The following is a 25428-nucleotide window of genomic DNA, read 5'->3' as shown; positions in this document are numbered from 1 at the left end:
GATCCTTTGTATTTCTGTGGAGTCTGTTGTGATCTCTCCATTTTCATTTCTAATTTTGTTGATCTGATTCTTCTCCCTTTGTTTCTTGATGAGTCTGGCTAATGGCTTGTCAATTTTGTTTATCTTCTCGAAAAACCAGCTTTTAGTTTTGTTGATTTTTGCTATGGTCTCTTTTGTTTCTTTTGCATTTATTTCTGCCCTAATTTTTAAGATTTCTTTCCTTCTACTGACCCTGGGGTTTTTCATTTCTTCCTTCTCTAGTTGCTTTAGGTGTAGAGTTAGTTGATTTATTTGATTTTTTTCTTGTTTCTTGAGGTACGCCTGTATTGCTATGAACCTTCCCCTTAGTATTGCTTTTACAGTGTCCCATAGGTTTTGGGTTGTTGTGTTTTCATTTTCATTCGTTTCTATGCATAATTTTATTTCTTTTTTGATTTCTTCTGTGATTTGTTGGTTATTCAGAAGCGTGTTGTTTAGCCTCCATATGTTGGAACTTTTAATAGTTTTTTTCCTGTAATTGAGGTCTAATCTTACTGCATTGTGGTCAGAGAAGATGGCTGGGATGATTTCAATTTTTTTGAATTTACCAAGGCTAGATTTATGGCCCAGGATGTGATCTATCCTGGAGAAAGTTCCATGTGCACTTGAGAAAAAGGTAAAATTGATTGTTTTGGGGTGGAAACTCCTGTAAATATCAATTAAATCTAATTTGTCTATTGTATCATTTAAAGTTTGTGTTTCCTTGTTAATTTTCTGTTTAGTTGATCTATCCATATGCGTGAGTGGAGTATTAAAGTCTCCCACTATTATTGTGTTATTGTTAATTTCCCCTTTCATACTTGTTAGTATTTGCCTTATATATTATGGTGCTCCTATGTTGGGTGCATATATATTTATGATTGTTACGTCTTCTTCTTGAATTGATCCTTTGATCTTTATGTAGTGTCCTTCTTTGTCCCTTTTCACATCCTTTATTTTAAAGTCTATTTTATCTGAAATGAGTATTGCGACTCCTGCTTTCTTTTGGTCTCCGTTTGCATGGAATATGTTTTTCCATCCTTTCACTTTCAGCCTGTGTGTGTCCCTAGTTTTGAGGTGGGTCTCTTGTAGACAGCATATATAGGGGTCTTGTTTTTGTATCCATTCAGCAAGCCTTTGTCTTTTGGTTGGGGCATTCAACCCATTTACATTTAAGGTAATTATTGATAAGTATGATCCCGTTGCCATTTACTTTGTTGTTTTGAGTTCGTGTTGAAACATCCTTTCTGTGTTTCCTGTTTAGAGAAGATCCTTTAGCATTTGCTGGAGAGCTGGTTTGGTGGTGCTGAATTCCCTCAGCTCTTGCTTGTCTGTAAAGTTTTGAATTCTCCTTCATATCTGAATGAGATCCTTGCTGGGTACAGTAATCTGGGTTGTAGATTATTCTCTTTCATTACTTTAAGTATGTCCTGCCATTCCCTTCTAGCCTGAAGGGTTTCTATTGAAAGATCAGCTGTTATCCTTATGGGGATCCCCTTGTGTGTTATTTGTTGTTTTTCCCTTGCTGCTTTTCATATTTGTTCTTTGTGTTTGATCTTTGTTAATTTGATTAATATGTGTCTTGGGGTGTTTCGCCTTGGGTTTATCCTGTTTGGAACTCTCTGGGTTTCTTGGACTTCTGTGACTATTTCTTTCCTCAATTTAGGGGAATTCTCAACTATTATCTCCTCGAGTATTTTTTCATGGCCTTTCCTTTTATCTTCTTCTTCTGGGACTCCTATGATTCGAATGTTGGGGCGTTTCATATTGTCCCAGAGGTCCCGGAGGTTTTCCTCATTTCTTTTGATTCTTTTTTCCTCTCTGCTTCGTTTATTTCCATCATTCTATCTTCTACCTCACTTATCCTATCTTCTGCCTCCGTTATTCTACTGTTGGTTCCCTCCAGAGTGTCTTTTATCTCCTTTATTTCATTATTCATTCTATATTGACTCCTTTTTATTTCTTCTAAGTCCTTGATAAACATTTCTTGCATCTTCTCAATCTTTGTCTCCAGGCTATTTATCTGTAACTCCATTTTGCTTTCAAGATTTTGGATCATTTTTATTATCCTTATTCTAAATTCTTTTTCAGATAGATTCCCTATCTCCTCCTCTTTTGTTTGGCTTTGTGGGCATTTCTCATTTTCCTTTACTTGCTGAGTATTTCTCTGCCTTTTCATCTTGTTTAGATTGCTGTGTTAGGCGTGGCCCTTCTGTATTCTGGTAGTATGAAGTTCCTCTTTGTTGTGGAGGTTCCTCACTGCGGTTGGGGTTGGACAGGTGGCTTGTCAAGGCTTCCTGGTTGGGGGAGCTTGTGTCGGTGTTCTGGTGGGTGGAGCTGGATTTCTGCTCTCTAGAGTGTAATGGAGTGACCAGTATTAATTTTTGAGATGTCTATGGATTTGGTGTGCCTCTGGGCAGCCTGTATATTGATGCTCAGGTCTATGTTCCTGCGTTGCTGGAGAATTTGCGTGGTATGTCTTGCTCTGGAACTTATTGTCTCTTGGGTGGAGCTTGGTTTCAGTGTATTTATGGAGGCTATTGGATGGTCTCTTATTAATTAATGTTTCCCCTGGCTTTCAGTCTTATTCTTGCAGTAGCCTCAAGACTTCTCCTTCCATACAGCCTCAATAATAAAACTTTTAGGTTAATGGTGAAAAGATTCTCCACAGTGAGGGATACCAAGAAAGGTTCACTGAGTTACATGGAGAGATGAGGTGGGGGGGGTGGGTGGAGGTGACCAGGAGGGGAAGAGGGGAATTCAAATGTGGAGAGAGCAATCTAGCCAGTAAGCACTTCCCTCTGTGCTTTCCACAGTTTGGAACCCTCAGAGTGATTCACAGAGATACATAGAGAGGGGGGAGGAAGGTAACAGAGGTGAGCATGAGTAGAAAGGGAGGAATTAAGAGGGGAGAGAGAGATCTGGGCAGTATCCTGTTCCTGAAGTGTTCTCCGGTACCCAGAACACCCTCAGAGATTCACAGAATTGGGTTGAGAAGAGAAGGAGGAGGGTGGGAGATAGAGGTTTCCTGAGGGAGAAGAAAGAGCATCAATAGGGGGAGAGAGTGATCAGGCCAGTGATCACACTCCTGAGTAAAAATGGGTCCTAAAGATTGGGTTCTTAAATGTACAAAATTGATATCAAATATGTAAAACAAAGATTAAAAATCTAGAGTAGAGGTTAGACTCTTATAAAACTTACAATCTAAAAAAAAAAAAGAAAAAAAGGAAACAGTGTAAAAAGAAAAAAAAACAGTAAAACAGTAAAAAAAGAAACAGTAAAAAAATGTAGAACAGGAAAAAAACATTAAAAAAAAGAAAACACAAAAGGTATAAGATATATGTATGTAGTTTGCTTCAAAAATAGGGTTTTTTTTTTTTTTGCAAGTTAATAGTGGGTTATGAAAATGAAAGTTAAAGGTGTAATAGAGGACTTGAAGAAAAAGGAAAGAAGAGAAAAAAAAAATTTTTTTAATTAAAAAAAAATAATAATAATAGTAAAAAATATATATCTCCCGGACTTTCTCTGGAGCTGTTGTGAGCAGTGTGGGATCTGCTCAGTTTTAGATAGATCCTTATTCCTGCTTATACTTTTCAAGATCTATAGGTCCTTTTCAATGCAATCGGTATTAACTACAGGGATCTTAATCTGTTGGCCTGTCCCTTCCAAAGCGCTTCCCTCTGTTTATTTGGCTTCTGTTTGGAGATCTCTTCAGTATCTAATTTCCGCCCTGCAACAAAGCGGTGGAGGTGATCTCTTTAGGTTCGCTTGTTCAATCGTGCTGTGGGGAGGAAGGAACACTGCAATTCTGGCGTGTGTGTGGTAAGCTCGCAGTGTCTCGGCCGCACTGGGTTCGCCCCCGCTCACGGCGTGTGTGCTTTCCCCGTCTACCCTGCTCAGGCTTCAGGTTACTCGGCCGGGGAGCGGGCCCTGAGCTGCGTGCACTTCCCAGGTCTAAGCCGCTCAGGTTCAGGCTCCCGGTTACTCCACAAAGGCGCAGACTCGGTTTCGCCCGCGGCTTGTGCCGTTCCCGGTCGGAGCTGCCCAGGCGGCCAGGAGTTTGGCGAGGGCGCTCTCCCCTGTTGGGGCGGTGCGGCTTATCACCTCCCTGGTCCCCGCCTCGGTTTACGGGCGCGCCCGGCTCTGGTGTGCTTTGTGTTGGTTCTGGGGAGCTGGTCTCTGGCTGCGACCCTCCCGGCGTCTGTCGACCCTCCGGGATCTCAGGCAGTCTTTGCTTAGAAACTGGGAGCCTGTTTGCAGTTTGGTAGGGGGTGCCCTCTCTGGAGCCGAGTTTGCCCCTTTCCGGCTCTGGCGGGCCCCGCCTGCCCGCTGTGTCCGGCGGGGGATGGGGCGGTCCGCAGCCGGCTAGCTCTCCTCTGGTATCGCTCAGTCCTTTGTTCTGTGAGCGGGCCGGCAGTGCCTTAGAGTTGGGCTTTTCGCGGGATAGTTCTCTCTCTCTCGCTGTCCCACAGTTTAGGTTACTATCTCACGTTAGCTCCCTCAGATTGCCCTCGGGGCACTCGGGCCCGGTCCTTACCCTAGGCAATGCCGCCCGCTCCTCTCCGTTCAGCCCCCACTTGCTGGTGGCGGATGATGCGAGCGTCTGGGGTTCTTTGCTGGGAGTTGCTTTAGGCACGTAATCTGTGGATTTTATTTATTTTTTCCTCCCAGTTACGTTGCCCTCCGAGATAAGAAATCCTCCCCCACACCCGCCGGTGAGAGGGTTTCCTGGTGCTTGGAAATTCCTCCTCTTTTACGACTCCCTCCCCGGGACGGGTCTCCATCCCTAACTCTTTTGTCTCTCTTTTTATCTTTTATAATTTCTCCTACCTCTTTTGAAGATAATGCGCTGTTTTTGTGGAAGCCTGACGTCCTCAGCCAGCCTTCAGAAGTAGTTTTGTGAAGTTTGGTCAGCGTTCAGATGTTCTTTCGATAAATTTGTGGAGGAGAGAGTGGTCTCCCCGTCCTATTCCTCCGCCATCTTAGCCTGTCTTGTTTCTTTAAATGTTTCTCCAAGAGGGAAACATGAGTAGAGTGTTTTCCAAGCTCTTGCTTATGTGAAAATATACTGCTGTTCACTTTGCTTGAGAAAGATACAAGGGGCTTCCCAGGTGGCACTAGTGTTAAAGAATTTGTCTGCAAATGCAGGAAAAATATGCAATATTTTGAAAAAATAAAAAATCTGCCTTAGTCCCCAGTGTTCCCCCAGAAGCTCTGTCTTTCACTGTTTAGTGGGAGAGGTCTGGGATCTGCCCGGTCAGGGTTCATTTCCAGACTGTTGGCCATTTCTTCCTGCCTGGAGATGGATCTGCCCTTTATTCGGTTCATTTAAAAACTGCCAATGTATGTCTAGGGTGGGCTCTAAAAATCCGATGCTCTTGAATTCATGAGGCCCTTCCAGTCCAAACACATGCAACTTGGTGCGTCAGATCAGAGTTCTTCGTGTTCAGTCCTGTCTTTACTGTTTTATCCTATCTCTTCCCTCTTCCTTGTTAGCAACTGAGGGATCACGTTTGGTGTCAGCAAAACACATGGTCTGTTTATTACATTTTCTCTCATCATATTTGGGGATTTATGCTTTACCTCCGTTGGAGTAAGAAGTGGCACCTCACTCCAGTATTCTTGCCTGGAGAATCCCATGGACAGAGGAACCTGGCATGCTGCAGTCCATGGGGTCACAAAGAGTCGGACACGGCTGAGCACCTGAGCAAGCATGCATACTTTACCTCTGTGCTTTGGAGGAACTAGCAGTGTTTGTCCTGAAAACCACAGAGTTGATTTTCTGTGGTGTTAATTTCCCTCTTTCCCACCTCTGTTGTAAATTTTCAGCTCAGCTGCCTGGTGGTAAATTTCCTTGGACACATGCTTCTTCTGTGTCTAGCACTGACGTAGGCCTGGGGGAAGGCCTGGATAAGAGCCTTGATCCTATATACAGATGACTGGCTTCCAGTCCCAGTCCTGATACTTTGGGCTGTGTGACCTTGAGATGGTTGCTTAACGTCTCTGTGCCTGGGCTTCCTCATCTATTTACAGAAACTTCCTTGCTGAGGAAACTTCCTTCCTTCCTTCCTTCCTTCCTTCCTTCCTTCACTCAGCATTGTTCCTGTTGTTCAGTTGCTCAGTCGTGTCCCACTCTTCATGACCCCATGGACTACAGCACAACAGGCCTCCCTGTCCTTCACCATCTCCCAGAGCTTGCTCAAACTCATGTCCCTTGAGTCAATGATGCTATCTAACCAAGTCGTTCTGTGTTGTCCCTGCTCCTCCTGCTTTAATCTTTCCCAGCATCAGGGTCTTTTCTAATGAGTCAGCTCTTTGAATCAGGTGGCCAAAGGATTGGAGCTGCAGCTTCAGCATCGGTCCTTCCAATGAATACTCAGGGTTGATTTCTTTTCGGATCTTACCTCAGATATTTTCTATATCTTTTCTGGAGCCAAACAAAGGTGAAATAGGAAAACATCCTGCAACATGGGATATTTATACTCACAAGTTTAATGAGTGAAAACTATTGTGGAAACTACGCCAGCACTAATGAGGGGCTCCTGCAGCCAGCTCTCAACGCCAACAAGGAAGGGAGGGCCTGGGAGTCTCCTGTGGGGACAACACAAGCCACGGGCCAGGTATAAAAGCCCTGCATCCCCAAGCACCTCACACACACAGCTCATACACTCACGCACACGGACACCTCTTCCAGCCCCATCACCTCCACCATGGCTGCCTCCACCCTGTCCATCTGCTCTGGCGACCTCAGCTACGACTGTCCAGAGAGCTGCTGCGAGCCCCCCTGCTGCGCCCCCAGCTGCTGTGCCCCAGCCCCCCGCCTGACCCTCCTCTGCGCCCCAGTGAGCTGCGAGCCCAGCCCCTGCTGCCAGCCATCCTGCAGCGGCTCCTGCCCAGTCTCCGGCTGCCAGCAGTCTAGCTTCCAGTCCTCCTGTTGCACCTCCTCCCCCTGGCAGCAGGCCTGCTGTGAGCCTGTCTGCTACAGGCCTGTCTGTTGCACACCTGTCTGCTGCAGGCCTATCTGTTGCACACCTGTCTGCTACAGGCCCGTGTGCTGCGAGGCGTCCCCCTGCTCAGCCCCCTTGTCCTGCTGCAGGCCCTCCTCCTCCGTGTCCCTCCTGTGCCGCCCTTTGTGCCGCCCCGCCTGCTACGGGCCCACCTCCTCCTGCCAGCCCAGCTGCTGCCGCCCGGCCTCCTGTGTGTCCCTGCTCTGCAAGCCTGTGTGCTCCCGCCCTGCTTGCTGCCTCCCAACCTCAGCCCTGGAACCCTGCTGCTGACCTGGCATGTCACCCCAGGGCCAGCCGGGCTCAGGTTCCACCTGTGACTCGGTCCTCTGTCCTGACCTGGGCTGGGTGGCTGCCCTCACTCAGGACAAGTTCCCCGATGTCTCCACTGTCCTGACTGACTCACCTGCCCCAGGAACCCCAACCTCATGGCTCCCAGGGCTCCTGCCTGCCAGGAGTTGCCTCCACCTGTCTCTGGGTCACCTGTCCCCTTACCCCTCCAGGTCCTCTGTCTGGCTCACTTGGCCTCGACTTTCAGCCTTGGGTGCACCCCCTTGGGCACCTGAATAAATAAACTCACTTCATCACCTGATCTGCTCCCTTCATCTCACCTTCACTGAGGGTAAACCCAGGGTTTTGACCAGGCACTGGTCTCCTCCAGCTACAAGTATTTCTAGGGGCGCGTGACAAGCCACCGGAAGGGCAGTGGTCTGACTCCTGTGGGCAGGCGCACTGGGTGAGGCTCCTGCCCTCACTGGGAAGGATCAGGTTGCTCAGGTCCTGTGGTGCTGGGAGATGAACGTGGGGTAGTTGAGGTGCCTGTCCAGCCCAGATGTGCTGGCTGTGATATCAGCATCGTTCCCAACTCCTGCCTTGCCCCAGCCACCATCGAGAGCATTTTGTCCCACTGTGCCCTCAGGCACACACTCCTAAGCGCTGGCTCCTGGAGATCCCTTCTAGGGGAAGATAAGCGCAGGGGCCACAAGTGTTCCCTTGGCGCCGGAGTGGCCAGAGGCCAAGTGACCCAAGCTGTTCACATGGATGTTACTAAATTAGGTGTTAAATTAAACATGAGGACCATGAAGGCTTTCCACTTTAGTGTAATACTTGTGTGAAATTTCACTCATACTTTCACATGGGCAAAGATTTGCTAAAAGATTATATTCTATATTTTACATATCTGCTTAGCATTCAGATTTAATCACTTTCGATTCTTTACCTTTTTGTGATAATTGGCTAGAAATTGTTGTTCAGTTGTTAAGTCATGTCCGACTCTGCAACCCCATGGATTGCAGCATGCCAGGCCTCCCTGTCCTTCACCATCTCCCAGAGTTTGCTCAAACTCATGCCCGTTGAGTTGGTGATGCCATCCAACCATCTCATCCTCTGTCACCCCCTTCTCCTCTTGCCCTCATTCTTTCCCATCACCAGGGTCTTTTCCAGTGAGTCGGCTCTTTACATCAGGTGGCCAAAGTATTGGCGCTTCAGCTTCTCAGGGTTGATTTCCTTTAGGATTGACTGGTTTTATCTTCTTGCTGTCCAAGACTCTCAAGAGTCTTCTCCAGAGCCATAGTTTGAAAGCATCAATTCTTTGTCACTCAGCCTTCTCTATTTTTAGGGTAGAAATGAACAGACTTTAAAGTTGCACTAACAGCCAAGTATGTACGGTCTCTCTGTGGTTCAAGCTGGAAAGTGATGCTCAGCTGGGGTTGCTGGTGTTTGGAGATGGTGATCATGCAGGTTGTGAGAGTTTTTTAAAATTGTGGTAAAATACATGTAAAGTGGAATTTCCCTTTTAGCCCTTTTTAAGTGTATGGTTCAGTGGCATTAAGGACAGTCATAATGTTGTGCAGCGATCACCACCACCCACCTCCAGAACCTTTTTCATCCTCCCCAAAATGGACCTCTACAGACACTGAATAATAGCTCCCCAACACCCCCCAGCCCCTGGTACCCACTCTACTTTCTGTCTCTGACTCTGACCACTTCAGTGGTCTCATATGAGTGCATTATACACTAGTTGTCCTTCTGTGACTGGCTTACATCACTCATCATAATGTCCTCAAGATTCATCCACATTGATGTCAGAACTTACTTTTTAAGACTGAATAATACCTCGTTGCATGAATGCACCACATCTTACTTACCCGCTTCTTCATTGATGGACACTGGTTGCTGTGACATTTTAACTATTGAGAGTAATGCAGGTAAGAACAGGGGTGTACAATTGCCTCTTTAGGACACTACTGTCAGTCCTTTGGGGTGTCTGCCAGAAGTGGAATTGCTAAATCAGATGGCAATTCCATATAAATTTTATTTCTTAATTGGAGAGCATATACGCTGAGAAATCCACAGTTCAAAAAGGCACATGTACCCCAACGTCCCTTACTGTTTTTATTAATATTGCCATCGCTCCATTTTCCATCCCCACCAACAGTGCACAGGGCCTCCAATTTCCCCTCGTCCTCGCCAATACCTGCAGTTTTCGGTTTCACTGACAGTAGCTGTCCTCAGGGACACGAGCGGTTTGTTTGGTTTTATCACAAACTCTGGTTACTGCCTCAGGCACTGCAGTCTGAAGCCCGGCTCTCATCTGCCCCCACCTGCTTCCCTCACCTGCTCCCTCATCTCCCCTGCCCCTTCACCTGTCCTGCTCCCTCACCTGCTCCACCCCCGCCACCCTTCACCTGCCCCGCAACTTCACTTGCCCCTCACCTGCCACTTCACCCACCCTGCCCCTTCGCTTGCCCCCTCAACCCCTCACCTGCCCCGCCCCTTCACTCGCCACGCCCCTCACCCGCCCTATCAGTGCCCCGCCCCTCACTTCACCTGCCCCGCCCCTGTCACCCCTCACCTTCCCCGCCCCTCACCTCACCCGCCCCACGCCCTCACCCTCCCCGCCCCTCAGTGCCCCGCCCATCGCCTGCCCCGCCCCTCACCTCACCCGCTGCACCCCCGCCCCATCTCTTGCAGAAGAACGAGTACCTGCTGGCGGTGGTGGCAGAGGAGCGGGACTCTCTGCTGCTGGGCCTGCGCTACTCGCCCACCCAGCTGCACTTCCTCTTCCTCAGCGAGGACGGGGCAGGCGCCTGGCAGACCCGCGTGTCCTTCCGCAGCCCGGCTCTGATGGACGGCCAGTGGCACGTGCTGGTCTTGGCCGTGTCCGAGGGCTCCTTTTCGCTCACTACGGACTGCGGCCCCGCCGTGGACATGTAGGTATTGCGACACCCTGAGAGGGTCGCGTGGGGTTGTGTGCTGCCTGGCAAGGTGGGTCCACACAGCGGTATATGTGGCCGCCCCGGGACAGCTCGCAGTGCACACGTGGCCCCGGGCCTAGGGCCTGCGCCCTGGCGGATGCGGTCAGGCTGGAGGAGGAGTGCCAGGCTCCGTTGGTGGACCTGGACCTGCCCCGCTAGAAAAGCGGTGGGTGGGGGCGCACGAGTGGGAAGGGAGCCGAAGCCTGCCCGCGTCCTTGCTAGGTGGATTGGACTTGACCTAGTAAAAGCTCTGCTAAAGAGTTGGTAGCGTTGCTTGAAGGCCCAGAGGAAGGTCAGGGTGAACTCTGGCACCAGGAGCCCAAAAGGAGCTGCAGCTCATCCAGCCCAGGGCTTTTTTCCCCTGTGTGTATGTATTTTGGGCTCGGTCTGCTTTCAGTTGCCCCAGCAGGTGGGATCGTTCCTCCTGGTGCAGGGCCTTCCGTCTAGTTGTGTCCCCCGGCTCCAGAGTTCTGGGGCTCAGCAGTTGTGTTGCCAGGCTTAGTTGCCCCACAGCATGTGAGATCTTAGTTCTCGGACCAGGGATCAAACCCATGTCCCCTGCATTGGAAGGCAGGTTCTTAACCACTGGACCGCCAGGGAAGTCCTGAGGCACAGGTCTCGCTTTGTGACTTTCAACCCATCATTTAACCTCTCTGACTCAGTTTCCTTTTCTGGGATGAGGGAATAAATAGTCAACAAAACTCCCAAGTAAAGGTGCAGAACAACCTTCATAGCTTTGACACAACCCCGGGCATGCTCCAGACTAGAAATTGTTCAGTCCCAACTCCGGTCACATCTCCCTACACCCCCTGGGTCACCAACAAGGTGAACCCCCTCCAGCTCTGACACCATCTGTCCTTTCGCCCTGGGCTCAGAGGAGGGGTCCAGGGTAGGGACCCCGTGTGGACAGAAGCCGTTGGAGGCCTCTGTGAGGTGGAGAGGGGCCACTGAGCACTTCTGCAGCACACACTTTTGTAGAAGACCCTGTCCTGAGGCAAAGCATGTCCCCCGAATTCACATCTGCCAGAACCGGGAATAGGGCGTCATTTGGATGCAGCATCCCTGCAGGGATAACCGAGCTCAGTTGAGGTCATGCTGGAGGAGGGTGGCCCTGAGTCAGTGATTGGTGACCTGATGAAAAGAGGAGCAGAGGAGAGGCCACACGATTTGGTCACAAGCCAGGAGCTCCGGGAGCTGAAAGAGACTCCCCTCCAATCTTCAGAGGGGACACACCCAGCTGACACCCTGATCTCAACTTCTGGCCTCCAGCATCATGAGGGAACACACTTCTGTTGTTTAAGGCACTCAGTTGGTGGAGCTCATCACAGCTGCCCCTAGACACTGATACAGCCTCACAGTGCTGCCCGCTGTCCATTCTGTGTAAGTGGGCCTCGAGTCTGCTCTCCCATGGCCCTAAAACCACCCTCCAATGTTTTCAGAATGGCTGACATGCCTTTCCCAGCCACCCTATCTGTGCGAGGAGCCCGGTTCTTCATTGGCAGTCGGAGAAGGACCAAAGGCCGGTTCACGGTAAGGATGGAGGCACTGCCCACCAGGCCCTCCCAACACCAGTGCTCCTGGGGGCTGTCACCACTGGCCTGGCACTCTGATGCTCTAATTAAACAGTTGTGTGTGCCAAATGGGAATGGGGAGCATCAGGGCTCAGAGGAGACCCCTGCTAGCCAGGCACGCTCCCTTGCAGGCCCTTTGCACCTGCTGTGCCCTCCTCCTGGAGTGTGAGTCTCCAGTCCTGCCATGGCACACTCCAGTGACCTTGGGGCCTTGCCTTGTGCCCTTGTACCATGAAGGCCTTGCCCACCCCTGAGAAGATGCCCCCACACCCAGTCCTCTCATCCCCTCTCTGGATGGTCTTTGTAGCCATGACCTCCTTCAGACCAGCTGTGTGTTTGGTCATTGCCTGTCTCCCCCTTAGAGTGTGGGTGGGGGGAACCTTGCTCAGTGAGGATATGGGCTTTTGTTTCTTGCTGTGTCCAGTGTTGAGAACCATGCCTTGTGCATAAGAGGTGAGATCTGAATATTTACCAATGGCATGCTTGGATGGATGGACAGCTAGATGGGTGGACAGAGTAATAGAAAGATGGATGGTGGATGGACAGATGGGAGGACAGCTAGGTGAACAGATAGATGAGTGGATGTATAGATGGATGGATGGATGGATGAATGAATGGGCATTTGGGTGGGTGGATGGAAGAATGGATGGCTGGACAAAGAGATAGATGGATGAACAGAGAGATGAATAGATGGGTGGACAGATGGACAACTGAGTGGAAATATAGATGAATGACCAATGCACCCAGTCACTCTAGGTCAGTCCACAGGAAGAACCTGCTCTGTGGTGTAATCACCTTAGAACTGTGCACAGCTCTCCACCACTGCTTCCAGTGCCTCCTAACCTACAGGCAGACTCCTCTCTCTTAGCCACCCCTCCCTCAGGGTCTGGGTGGACTGAGCCCAGGGGTCATCGGGCCCTCCAACAGCACAGGTCTAAGTGCCCTGCTCCTCCTTCTGCAGGGCCTGGTGAGGCAGCTGGTTCTGCTGCCCGGCTCGGATGCCACCCCGAGGCTCTGTCCCTGCATCAATCCTGAGCTCGCTGTGCTGTCTATCCCCGCTATCCTGCATGGCCTCACAGGGAAGCCGGAAGACAACGAGGTGCTAAAATACCCCTATGGTTAGTAGGCCAAAGCTACCCCTCCCCACGCTGACAGTAGACCCCGAGAGCCTGGTCACCCCCAGATTCCCCAGGCACAAGACAGGAGGGTGCTTATCATGTGGACAAACGGATAGCTGGGGCCTGATGCAGATGACCCCCTCCCTGGGGAAGTAAATGATGCTCTCAATCCACCCTCCATCTGCAGGGCTCCCTTGTCAGCTGTTTAAGCCCCGCCAGATTCCGCCTGGGACCTGGGGCTGAGCTGACACGAATTCCTTCTCTGACTCCCACCTGCCACCTCCTTTGCCCTGAGAGCAGCATCTGGGGCCCGTTCTCCCCTTCCTTCTCCAACAAACACCAAATCTCAACCCCCCAGTGGGGACCCCAATCTTCATGAGGTTCAGTTCTATTTTCTGGGACCCTTCAGCCTAGAAGGTCCCCAGGACTGGCGTCTTTTATTTGTGTTTGCACCTCCCTAATGTAAAGTCAGTGTTGACTTTATTTAAGCCATACCCCCTGCCATGGAGAATCCAAAACTCTCTCCCTCAACAACCCCAACTCCTACTGGGGAGGTGGGGATACCCCTGACTCCCTCTAGAGCCTCACGGTCCTTGCTTCACTAGTCAGGGGAGCCCCTTGAGCAAGTCGGCCCTTAGACCCAGTCCTGGGCCAGCATCCACAAATTCCCAGTCTCATGACCTCTGGGGTGTTTTCTGGGCCTTAAGCAGGAGTCTGATCCCCAAGGCCTCTGCCAGGCACTTGGCAAGGTTGAGGATGCTCTGTTTCACCGCCTGGCCACTGGGGTCTCAGCTCGGGAGTCTCTGTAGGGAGGCCACGTGGCATCATCAGGACAGGGCTGGACCTGGATGAAGCTGCAATGACCAGGAATGAGGGGGTCAGGGTGCCTGAGAACCAAGCAGACAGAAGTTAGCTGAACCTGTGCCAATGAGTCTCAGATGGAGGAGAGAGCGAGGCGGCATGATTACTGAGGGTTCTCAGAGGAGCTGGGGTCTGGGGAAGAACTCGGTGGGCAGGCGGCTGGACTTCAGGGGCGTGTCCAGGTCCTGTGCACAGATGCCGAGGGCAAGCCCTGGGCTCTTGGGTCTCCCTGCCTCCCAGAGGCCTTGTTGACAACTCTGAGTGGTTCCTGGCAGGAACGCAGGGGTCAGGGTTCACCTGACACTCTTGACTCCGCCTCCCTCTGGGGAGCACATACCCACAGGACATTTGTCTTCTTGTCGCCCCCATCAGAAACCAACATGAAGGTGACGCTGGGACCCCGGCCTCCGTGCACCAAAGCGGAGGATGCCCAGTTCTGGTTCGACGCCAGCCGCAAGGGGCTATACCTGTGCGTGGGCAGCGAGTGGGTCACCGTGTTAGCAGGTGAGACATGCAGGGCTCCAGGGGCCTAGGGGTCTTCTCAGAGCCAGCATTACGTAGGAATAGGGAACGAACCTCATAGAGCAGCGAGCTTGAGTGTTTCACCTGGAAACAAGCACCCTCCTTGGCCTGACTTGTGGGCTGGCAGGCTGTCACCCATCATCCCAACTAGGGTAGACCATGGGCCTCCTCCAGGGTACCCCATCCACTGTCCTCAACCTCTCCTCCCTCTCTGGTCAGATGGGATGTGATGGTGCCTGAAGCCCAAGAGTGGTGGTGTTGGCAGGGAGGTGAGGAGAGGAGCCATCTGAGGGTGGGGGTCCCTGGGAAATGGGAACTGGCCCCAGAGGGCTGTCCAGGAGCCACGGCCTCTATTCTCTAGTTCACATCCGGGCACAGCTTTTTGTGGAAGCCTGGAGACTTGTGAAATATCCAGTAAGGACCTGACATGTCACTTCCATCCAACAAGTGTCCCTAGGAGCTCTGCAGGCCCTAAAGCTCACTCAGGGACCAGAGTCTCCTTTGCTGGGCCTCCAGGTGAGGGTGGCACTGGACTTAGGGCCACTCACCTGACCTCATGCTAAGGGTCATGGCCCAGGGCCCTGGGGTCACTCCCGGATGTCATCCATCAGGGCTTCTGTTCTGGGAAGCCTTAACCAGTCTCCATGTCTCTATCACAAGCCAAAGAAAGGCTGGATTACGTGGAGGAGCATCAGAGCCTGTTCACGAACTCAGAGACGCTGGGCATCGAGGTCTTTGTCATCCCTGAGGCCGGGCTCTTTGTAGCAACTGCCAACCGGAAAACCACATCTGCCATCTACAAGTGGACCGATGGCAGGTTTGCTTCATACCAGGACATCCCCACGCACCAGGCACAGTCCTGGAGACACTTCACCATCGGGAAAAAGGCAAGTCCGTGTATGTGACTGTGTCGGTCGTTTTTATCTTGGAGAAACCCACAGAGTCCAAGGGTTGGGGCTCCTTAGGTAGATTTTGGGCTTCCCTGGTGGCTCAGATGTTAAAGAGTATGCCTGCAATGTGGGAGACCTGGGTTCAATCCCTGGGTTGGGAAGATCCCCTGGAGAAGGGAATGGCAACCGACTCCAGTATTCTTGCCTGGAGAATTCCATGGACAGACGGAGGACCCAGGTGGGCTACAGTCCATGGGGGTCTCAAAGAGTCGGACATGTATGAGTGACTTTCACTTTCACTTATATAGTTTTTATGGTATAGATTTTATGGGGAAAAGCATTTCTACTGGTTTCAGAGCCTCATACATGTTCTAAATGGCTTTTGAATCAGACATACCTGCGTCTCTTGGTCTGAAATGTGACTGGGAAAATCTGTTCCATTTCCTACAAAAGGGACACAAGACCACTGCTGAGAGATTTCCCACTCCGTGCAGACCCACCACTGCCTCCTTACTCTGAGATAATCTGACTTAAGCTCAGTTCAGTCAGTTATGTCTGACTCTTTGTGACCCCATGGACTGCAGCACACGAAGCTTCCCTGTCCATCACCAACTCCCAGAGCTTGCTCAAACTCATGTCCATCGAGTCAGTGATGCCATCCAACCATCTCATCCTCTGTCGTCCCCTTCTCCTCCTGCCTTCAATCTTTCCTAGAATCAGAGTCTTTCCCAATGAGTCAGTTCTTTGCATCAGATGGCCAAAGTGTTGGAGCTTCAGATTCAGCATCAGTCCTTCCAATGAATATTTAGGACTGATTTCTTTTACGATTGACTGGTTTGAGCTCCTTGCAGTCCAAGGTACTCTCAAAAGCCTTCTCCAACACCACAGTTCAAAAGCATCAATTCTTTGGTGCTCAGCGTTCTTTATTTGACCTAAATGGGAGTGGAAATGGGGCTCCATCCTGGCCTCCCTCTATTGGCCCCGTAAACACAGGGGCATGTGCTGTCCTGGTGGAGGGGACAGGTGAGGTGGTGAAGGCTGGACCTGAGGCCTTGGATGGTAGACACGGGCCTGGCTACGGGTCTTAGAGTAATTAAGATCTGGAGTCAGTGCCACATCCTGGGGCATGCCCAGGCTGCCAGTCCTGGGCTCATCCTCTGTCTCGGGGCTCAGCCTCTGTCTCTGGGTTCAACATGTGTCCCAGGGTTTGGCCTGTGTCCTGGGTTCATCCTCTGTCCTGGGGCTCAGCCTCTGTCCCGGGGCTCAGCCTCTGTCTCCAGGTTCAGCCTGCATCTCAGGGCTCGGCTTCTGTCCTGGGGCTCAGCCTCTGTTCCGGGGTTCAGCCTGCGTCCTGGGGCTTGGCTTCTGTCCCAGAACTCAGCCTCTGTCCCGGGGCTTGGCCTCTGTCCCAGGGTTCAGTCTGTGTCCTGGGGCTCGGCCTCTGTCCCGGGGTTCACCTGTGTCCTGGGGCTCGGCCTCTGTCCCGGGGCTCTGCCTCTGTCCCAGGCTCATCCTCTGTCCCGGGGCTCTACCTCTGTCCCAGGGTTCAGTCTGTGTCCCAGGGCTCGTCCTCTGTCCCGGGGTTCAGCCTCTGTCCCTGGGTTCATCCTCTGTCCTGGGGCTCATCCTCTGTTCCTGGGCTCGGCCTCTGTCCCAGGGTTCAGTCTGTGTCCCGGGGCTCAGCCTCTGTCCTGGGGTTCAGTCTGTGTCCTGGGGCTCGGCCTCTGTCCCGGGGCTCTGCCTCTGTCCCAGGCTCATCCTCTGTCCCAGGGTTCAGTCTGTGTCCCGGGGCTCGGCCTCTGTCCCGGGGTTCAGTCTGTGTCCTGGGTCTCGGCCTCTATCCCGGGGCTTGGCCTCTGTCCCGGGGTTCAGTCTGTGTCCCGGGGCTCGGCCTCTGTCCTGGGGTTCAGTCTGTGTCCTGAGGCTCGGCATCTGTCCCAGGGCTCTGCCTCTGTCCCGGGGTTCAGTCTGTGTCCCGGGGCTCGGCCTCTGTCCTGGGGTTCAGTCTGTGTCCTGGGGCTCGGCCTCTGTCCCAGGGTTCAGCCTCTGTCCCGGGGTTCAGTCTGTGTCCCGGGGCTTGGCCTCTGTCCCGGGGCTCATCCTCTGTCCCAGGGCTTGGCCTGTGTCCTGGGGTTCACCCTGTGTCCCAGGACTGGCATTAAGAAATCCAGAGTGCCAGCCCCTCACTTGGATGATGAGAACCCTGTTCTGGTCTTCTCCCCAGATCTTCCTGGCTGTGGCTAATTTTGAGCCGAATGAGAAGGGTCAGGAATTCTCGGTCATTTACAAGTGGAGCCAGAGAAGGCTGAGGTTCACGCCATACCAGAGGGTCCCCACCCACAGTGCCCGGGACTGGGAGGCCTTTGAGGTAGCCGGCGAGCACTTCCTGGCCGTGGCCAATCACCGGGAAGGTAGGGGCCATGGCCTTGACTCTCGGCTGGGGCGTGATCACCTGCAGCGTTCAGTGTATTTCATTAGAAACGTATAATAAACCTCATCTGGCCCACATCCTCAGGCTCTGCTGTATGACAGTGGTGTCTGAAGGTGGACACACCTGAGCACCCTCTCAGCTGTTCAGGTGGGGGGGTCCCTGCCCCCATCCATTCTGCGCACAAACTCTGTGAGATCCAATGGGTATGTGGGGTTAGGCCTAGGAGGGCCTGGGAAACCTGGCTTCTGGGCCAGGTGACTGCCCCAAGTGACCGCAGCAAGCCCTTTTGGGTGCTATAACTCGAGGGGGACAGGACCCTGGGGGCAGCTGGCCCTGCAGAGTGTCTCCAGCCTCTGCAGATTCCAAGGCTCAGAGTTTACCTGAGTCTACAACCTGCCAGGGAGCTCTGTGGGGGGCTAGGGAGGAGACCCCACCACTATTCATGGGCAGAGGGACCCCAGGAGCCCGCTACCAGGTACCTCCAAGGACAGTAAGTGTTCCAGGAGAGAATGGCCCAGTGGGGTGTGTGTGGGGGAGTGGGAGGCCCTAAGGAGTGCAATGTGGGGAGAGGGCTTCCAGCCCACACAGGTCTGATCTCTGGGGGGAGGAAGCATGAAGGGGAAGGCAGGCAGAGTGAAGGGTGAGGCTGCGGAGGTTGGGGGGAGCCCCACCTCCAACACTCTAGATAATCACAGGGGTCTGGAGTCCCCCAAAGGCTGGGCCACCGAAGGTTCTCATGGGGCACAGAGGCAGGAAGGTCACATGATGGATAACGTGACTGGGGACCCAGGAAGGGTGCAGGAGATCAGGGTCCAGCTGGACTGGATGGGCTGCAGGGCCTGGGGCAGGGCCTCGGGGGGCCTGGTCCCCAGGTACTGGCGTGAGGCCACAGAAGCCTGTCTCCCTCCCTCAATGCCGCTTGGCTTCCAGGCGACAACCATAACATTGACAGCGTCATCTACAAGTGGAACCCGGGGACCCGGCTCTTCGAGGCCAACCAGACCATCGCCACTTCAGGCGCCTACGACTGGGAGTTCTTCACAGTGGGGCCCTACGCCTTTCTGGCCGTGGCCAACGCTTTCAACGGCACGTCCACGCGGCTGCAGTCCCACCTGTACGTGCGGCTGGGCGGCTCCTTCCAGCTCTTCCAGTCCTTCTTGGTGAGGACCCTGCACGCCCCATGGCACCCCCCCCAACACCCTTCCCACCCGCAGGCCTGTCCACACCAGGCGCCGCCCCAGAGGTCAGGTGAGGGATCCTGCAGACGAGGTGGAAGGGCTCCCCTGGCACAGAGTTCCCACCAGTACATGTGCTCAGAGGAGTCCCCTGCTGCCCTGGCGGGCCCCACAGTCCAACCCTCCTTTACGTGGATGTCAGGCCCTTGTCCTGAGGCAGCCAGCAGCTGGCTTCTGACCTGGCCAGCTGTGGGGACAGCACTGTTCACCTTCTCTGAGATCTTGTGTCCCTTAGCTGGTTCTAGCTGTTGTGGGCTGCCCAGCAAAGCATCAGACTGAGGCAGCGAGAGGCTTTATTAGGTGGGGCAGGGCTGAACGCCCCGGTGAACCATGCATGTACTGACTAGTCCCAGGCTAGTGGGCGGTGTTGGCAGCCCCTGCTCAGGCCCCACTGTGGTCTAGGATGATGATATGGGGTCCAGACCCTCCTCTGCCTTCCCTTGCCCTCCTCCCTCCAAGCTGCCAGGCTTGTTCCTCTCAGTGACAGACCCCAGATCAAGCCCCCACATGCTCAGTTGCTAAGTCATGTCCAACTCTTTACAATCTCATGGACTGTAGCCCACCAGGCTCCTCTGTCTATAGGATTTTCCAGGCAAGAATACAGGAGCAGGTTACCATTTCCTACTCTAGGGGATCTTTCTGACCCAGGGATCAAACCTGAGTCTCCTGCATTAGCAGGCAGATTCTTTACCACTGAGCCACCTGGGAAACCCAAGCCCGCATGGATAACTAAAATCGACAGTCGAGGTCAGCATTTGCATCGTCCTGGCCCATCATAAGCTCGTTCTTGCAGAATCACGGGTGCGTTTTGACCACTCTCTTCTTGGTGGTGGGCTGGGACAACCTTCAGGCCAGCCCCTGGGGACAGGCCCTGCATGCAGGTCAGACTCTCTTTTCATGCCACAAGCCCACCACGTGGCTCACTTCACGTGTGGACCCCAGGTGCTGCACAGGACACTTTTCCACAAGTTCCTAGTTGCTTCTTCCCATATCCCTCCCTCCCTCACTCTCCTTTCCTTTGTGGGGGAAGAAAACCACCATCTCTGCACATGGTAACGTCCCCTGGCTTCTTGCTGGTCCTGCCTGCCCCCAGGCTCCTGTGAACACTGCGTCCTCAGTGCCTCCTGGGTTTCCACCGTGCTTCACTGCTCCCCTCGCGGCTGCGAGGTCTCTGGTCAGCACGTGTCCACGAAGACCCCTCTTCTCCTGCAGCCCTTCCTCCTGGGCCCTCCCGCTTGTGCCATCCAGGCCGACTGTCTCTAGAGCTGACAGTGGTCCCTTTTCTGGAACTTTCCTTTACTGCCATCTTTGGCTGAAGCCACCACGTCCAATTCTGAGCTCCAGTGTCCCAGTTGACCTCAGGTTTTCGGGTGACACCTCAGCGATACCCCCTTCCAGGTACTCCCCCATGGTCCCCAGCATCCCTACAGCTGACCGGGTCATGTGACCAAAGTCAGCCAATGGGCAGAGCAGAGTGAGCCCATATCAAATCTGGACTGAGGTGTCACAGCCCACCCCTCACCCTCTGCAGCCGCATGGGTCACATGGCCTAATGGCACAACCACAGGCTGGGGGGCGGGGCGTGACCTCACCAGCTTCATCTCAGTGAGAACCACTGTCTGTGGCAAGAAGCATGGACACTCGTGGTGGCCGCGTCCCTCTCCCTGCCTGATACATGGTGTACAGGATTTTAGGGTAGAAGTCATTCCCTTGAGGACACTGAGGGCAGCCCCCTGCCTCCCAGAATCCAGGGGTGCAGCAGCCCCTCTGCCTCCCCAGGCGCCCTTCCATTGACTGTCCCTGCCCTCAGTGCCCACAGGTGTCTCCAGCGGCTCCCTGCACCTCTTGGCTGCTGTGTCTCAGTGCCCTTGCAACTTACAGCTGTGCTTTTCCAGGACTGGTGTTTTTCTTGATCATTCCATGCCCCACCCTACCCTGGCACATTGGTTAGAGGGCTTTCAGATCTCCTGGGTTGAGTTATCTTTTCAACCTAGATTCTTTCCCTACCTTTATTCTCTGATCATGTTGATGAACATCTTCTCATAAAGCTAGGAATCGTCTTTCTAATATTTAAGAACTCTTCCTCTTCATGCCGTTCTATATTTACTCTATAAATGCAGTATCTTCTTGAATACTTTTGAAGATCATTATAATTTAAAAAAATTCTGGTTTGTTGCTAGAACCAGCTCGGTTTCTTCCAGTATAAGTGTATGTATATATTTTAGCCTGACTCTCATGTTCCAGGTCCTTTATCACACGTCTGGAGGACCCTTTGTTTTCTGTTTATATTTCATGTCGAGCATGGCAGGGGGCGGCATTGTCGCTGGTGGCTTGTGCCCCGGGGAGCTGGGGGTCTGGGTGAGGCCCTTGATGAGGTGCCATGATGACCTTCTGAAGTGGCCTTTTGTGCAAACATAGGAGAGGTCAGATAGGATGATAATCTCCAGAATGCCCTCCCCGACCAGCTGCAGGAACCCTCTTCATGTCATGGGCATGGTGTGACAGTCCAGCTACGGGCCTGTGTGGTTGACCAGAAGGCCGCCTGCTGGGTCTCTGTGCTCTCTGGACACCACAGGGAAATAGTCAGCCTGAATCTCTCAGAGCAGTGTTTGGTTCCTGCCACTGTCTCTCATGCAGGATGTCTCAGATCCCTTCCAGGTTCTGGCCCATCTCCATGAATGCTCCCCAGTATACTGGCTCCAGAGCTGTGAGCCCCTGGAACTTTATTTTCAGGCAGCATCCAGATCTGGCTCCAGTCTATGTCCAGCCTCGCCACAGGCCTCGAACACGAGGCATCCTCAGAAGGGAGGCTGAGCCGAGGGGCAGAGACAGGCCCAACTGAGCCAGGATGGGGGCCATCCAGATGGCTCCATGCCCCAAACCAGAGCCAGCCCAGGGGTGTGACGCTGGCCAGAAGAATCAGCCAGAAGTGCAGGGCTGGGGCGGGGGTGGGCAGAACCACAGTGGCTGTGAGAGGGCGCATCTCCAGCCGGTGGGCAGAACTTCCCCAGGAGCTGACTCTGGGGGCTGCAAGGGGGCACTGCTGCTGCCTGTGCCCACACACACCTGAGGACCCTGCCTTCTCTTATAAGCTGAGTTTCTTCGCACCCAGTGAGTCCTCAGAACCCACCAGATCCCATTTTCATGTTCTGCCAGCTGTTTTTGTATGGTGTTTAAATCTTCTTAGGTCCTGAAGATGCCTTCATATGTTTGCACTTGGTTTGGAGCTTTGCAGCATCTCTCATGGCCTCACATGAGCTTTGAAGCAGGAGAGGCCATGTGTGTAGAGAGGCGCCAACCTCAAGGGGAACTCTTTCTGAAGGGATGGCCAGGCTAGGGGCGCAGGCTGCTGGCATTTGTGACGCTGTGCACACAGACAGCGCTGAGAGGGGCACCAGGTGGGTCCCTCACCAGCAGGGTGAGTTCAGCTCATGAGGAAGGCTGTGCTCATACTGGGTCTGCAGCCCAGAGGTGCATGGGAGACTAGCTGTCCACCCTGATGCATTCCCCGCAGCCCCTTCCAGACCTCCCCACCTCTCCCACCAGGAATTCTAGAATCTTCCTCCAGGTGGCAGAGACCAAGGCTCCAACCACTTGGCCTCACCATCTTGGACCAAAGAAGGTGGAAGCTGGGCGTGTCAAGGAAGGATGGGCTTTACCCACAGAGACCCAGCCTCCAGCTACTGGGACTTCTGCTCCCTGAGCTGTCTGGCTGTGGGATCTGTGGTTATAGTCATCAAGTGTAGACCTGGAGTGGAGTGGGTGGGAAAGGGTGGGGGAGCAGTGGACGAAGACTAGGGGTTGTTCCTGGGAGGGGCCACTGGCAGAAATGAGAACCAAGGGCAATGGGGTATTTCTGGTAGGGTGTGGGCTGAGGGCTGACAGGGTCTCTATGAAGAGAGCCAGTGAAGCCCCCTGGGAAACCACTTATCAGGGCAGGTGAGGGACAGGCAGAGGAGCTGCCCAGAGTCATCAGTGTTTGAGGAGACAGAGAATGAAGCTGGGGTTTGTCAGAAAGGCAGTCGTCACCAAGAATGTGCGTGCATGCTAAGTTACTTTAGTCATGTCCAACTCTGTGCAACCCCATGGACTATAGCCTGCCCAGCTTCTCTGTCCATGGGATTCTCCAGGCAAGAATACTGGAGTGAGTTGCCATGCCCTCCTCCAGGGGATCTTCCCCATCCAGGGATTGAACCCAGTCTCCCGGATTTAGGCAGATTCTTTACCGTTTGAGCCACCAGGGAAGCCCCAAGAATGTAAATGTCCACAAATGAAGGAGGCAGCAGTCTGTAAGGAGGGTGTTGGTGGTCAGCTCTGGAAGGGACCAGCCTGTGTGCTCGCCAGGGCCAGGGCACTTCCTCCTATGCTTCTGGTTTGCTCTGTGAGGCTGGAGCTGGCAGTGGACCAGGCAGCCCAGGGAAGAGCAAGGTGTGGAGGGGTCGCTGTACCAGGGGAGAGCTGAAGGGCTCCCAAAAGTTGTACAGGGAGTGTGCTGCCCCCTGCAGTCTCCCAGAAGGGGGCCCCTCTCCCACCTTAGCCAACCGCCCACAGTGTCAAGGGCTTAATCCCCCAGGGTCCTTTGGAACCTTCCTGACTTCTCCTGGCAGTGCACCTGGTCCTCCCTCCCCAGGCACTCGGAGAGCTGGGTTCTTTGCTCCATCAAAGCCGGAACCCAAGGGCCTCCTGCCCAGCAAGCAATCTGCTGATCACTGAGAGCCTACCCACCCTCTAGGGCACTGTTAAGGGCTCCAGGTGCTCTAGCTGCCAAGTCCCAGAAGCACCATCCTCCCTCGAGGTGCTCCGGGCCCAGGCAGGCGCGGTGCCAGGGGATTCCAGGGCAGGGCTCCGGGGAATTCCGCTCAAAGAAGGGCGGGAAGGGTCGGCCCAGCCCAGCAGGTGCCGGGCTGCCTTGCTCTGGTGCCAGGCAGGGCTTGGCAGAGCTGTTTGATGTGGGAATTTCTTCTTCTCTCCCTGACGTGTTTCTAATGCGCTCAGAATCCAGGAGTGGCCTGACGGCGGGGCCTCAGGCCAGCTCACCCCTGCCCAGGCTGGTGCAGCCCTGGGCTGGGATTCTCCCCCGTTTACTTCCGAATGGGAGGAGCCCAGCCTCGGGCTGAGGGCTCAGGTGTCGGCCCCAGGCTTGGAGGGAAGCTCACTGCCAGCCAGTGACTGGCAGTCAGGCGGCCCCCTGCCGGACTCTGCTTGCCCCTGGCGAATAAAATATAGGACGCCTATTTCAATGTGAATTCCAGAAAAACAAAGAATCGGTTTTTAGTGAAAGCGTGCCCATACACATAGACTGAAAAATCATTTTAATCTGAAACTCAAATTTAATGAGGCAGCCTGTACTTGCTGTATCGGGCGCCCTCACCCCACTGGGCGCACAGAGCAGAGGCGAGGCGAGGCGAGAGCCCCTCTAAGCCACGCCCACCTGGATGCTCCTCCCCTCCCCAGCCGCTGGCCACGCCCCCGTCCTTCCCCCTGGGCTCGGGCCCTCTTCTCCCAGTTCCTAGGCCCAGACATCCCCTTTACCGACCCTTGCCTGCAGGCCAACCCCTTCTTGCTGGGGCTCAAAGCCAGTGAGCTGAGGGTGGAGTGGCTCGGAGCTGAAAGTAAGCTCTGGTGATCTGGGGGAGACCCCCTTCTCAGACCAGCCCTGGCCGCTTGTTCTGTGTGGGTGTGTACATGTGCAGGTGTGTGCACGTGAGTGCTTGCAGTTATGTGCACATGTATACAGATGCATGCGTGCAGGATTGTGTGTAAAATCTCATCCATGCAGGTGTGTGCACGTGTATACATAGGTGCATGCAGGTGTGTGCGTGCGTGTGCGTTTCCCACTGCGGTGCTCTCATCAGCAAAGGGTGGGGCAGAACCGGCGATTCAGTGTGGCCACTCCCGTGGTTTCTGCGACCTGGTTGGGCTGGCACGTGTGTGTCACTCTGCACACTCTTGTGGGTCTCTAACATCGGTCCTCTGATGAGGCTGGAGGCCCCACAGGCCCAAGTGTCCTCCCGGCTCGGAAGTTGCGGCCTGGCCCCAGGAGACAGAAATAGTGCCACCTCCGAGCCGGGGTGAGGAGAGGGTGCTAACCCAGGAAGGCCTCAGCCCAGCTCCTGGTCCAGCAGGGTCGCCGACGCCAGGTGCCCTGGTCCCTGTCCTTGTCCTGTGAGTCACTCTTATAGCTTTAGCTCCCTTGTTTCCAACCCTCGGACGGGCCCAAGCCTGTTTCTCGGCCCCCCGCGCCCCTCGGCCGCGGGGCGTGGGTGGGGTGGGGGTGGGGAGGCGGTGATGTCCTGGCTCCGCGCACAGGGCAGTAGAACGGGCAGCCACGCCCTCTGCTGGACGTGGAGAAAACACCAGGCGAGCGGCTGGGCGGGTACCGGAGCCGCGGGGACCACAGGCTGCGCTGGGCGGATTGTACAAGCCGGAAAGTGACCTCCGAGAAGGGGTAGTCCGCAGACCCGTCCCCCGCCAGTCAGAGTAAAGGAAAACAGAGCCTCTTCCCACGTGGGCTTGGAATG

At 53.7% G+C, this 25428-nt stretch overlaps 1 protein-coding gene across 5 annotated transcripts in view; it reads left to right on the top strand.

The window, feature by feature from the left end:
- TSPEAR (thrombospondin type laminin G domain and EAR repeats) overlaps positions 1 to 25428 on the top strand; it is a 184109-nt gene that overhangs the window by 149623 nt on the left and 9058 nt on the right. For 2 of the 5 annotated variants that reach the window (XM_081570088.1, XM_081570085.1), the window contains exons 1-8: positions 2358 to 2491; positions 9996 to 10234; positions 11719 to 11809; positions 12812 to 12968; positions 14202 to 14333; positions 15012 to 15238; positions 17466 to 17652; positions 18603 to 18832. In XM_081570088.1, coding sequence (XP_081426214.1) covers positions 2408 to 2491; positions 9996 to 10234; positions 11719 to 11809; positions 12812 to 12968; positions 14202 to 14333; positions 15012 to 15238; positions 17466 to 17652; positions 18603 to 18832 — 1347 coding nt within the window. In that variant the 5' untranslated portion in view covers positions 2358 to 2407. Of the gene's footprint in view, positions 1 to 2357; positions 2492 to 9995; positions 10235 to 11718; positions 11810 to 12811; positions 12969 to 14201; positions 14334 to 15011; positions 15239 to 17465; positions 17653 to 18602; positions 18833 to 20000; positions 20306 to 25428 lie in introns of those variants that run through there. The other 3 variants (XM_081570086.1, XM_081570087.1, XR_014076760.1) reach the window with 2 other exon arrangements.

This window comes from Giraffa tippelskirchi, chromosome 2, assembly GCF_054371585.1.
Source record: "Giraffa tippelskirchi isolate mGirTip1 chromosome 2, T2T-mGirTip1v1.2.pri, whole genome shotgun sequence".
Classification (NCBI taxonomy): domain Eukaryota; kingdom Metazoa; phylum Chordata; class Mammalia; order Artiodactyla; family Giraffidae; genus Giraffa; species Giraffa tippelskirchi.
This window is presented reverse-complemented; position numbering and strand designations above follow the sequence as displayed.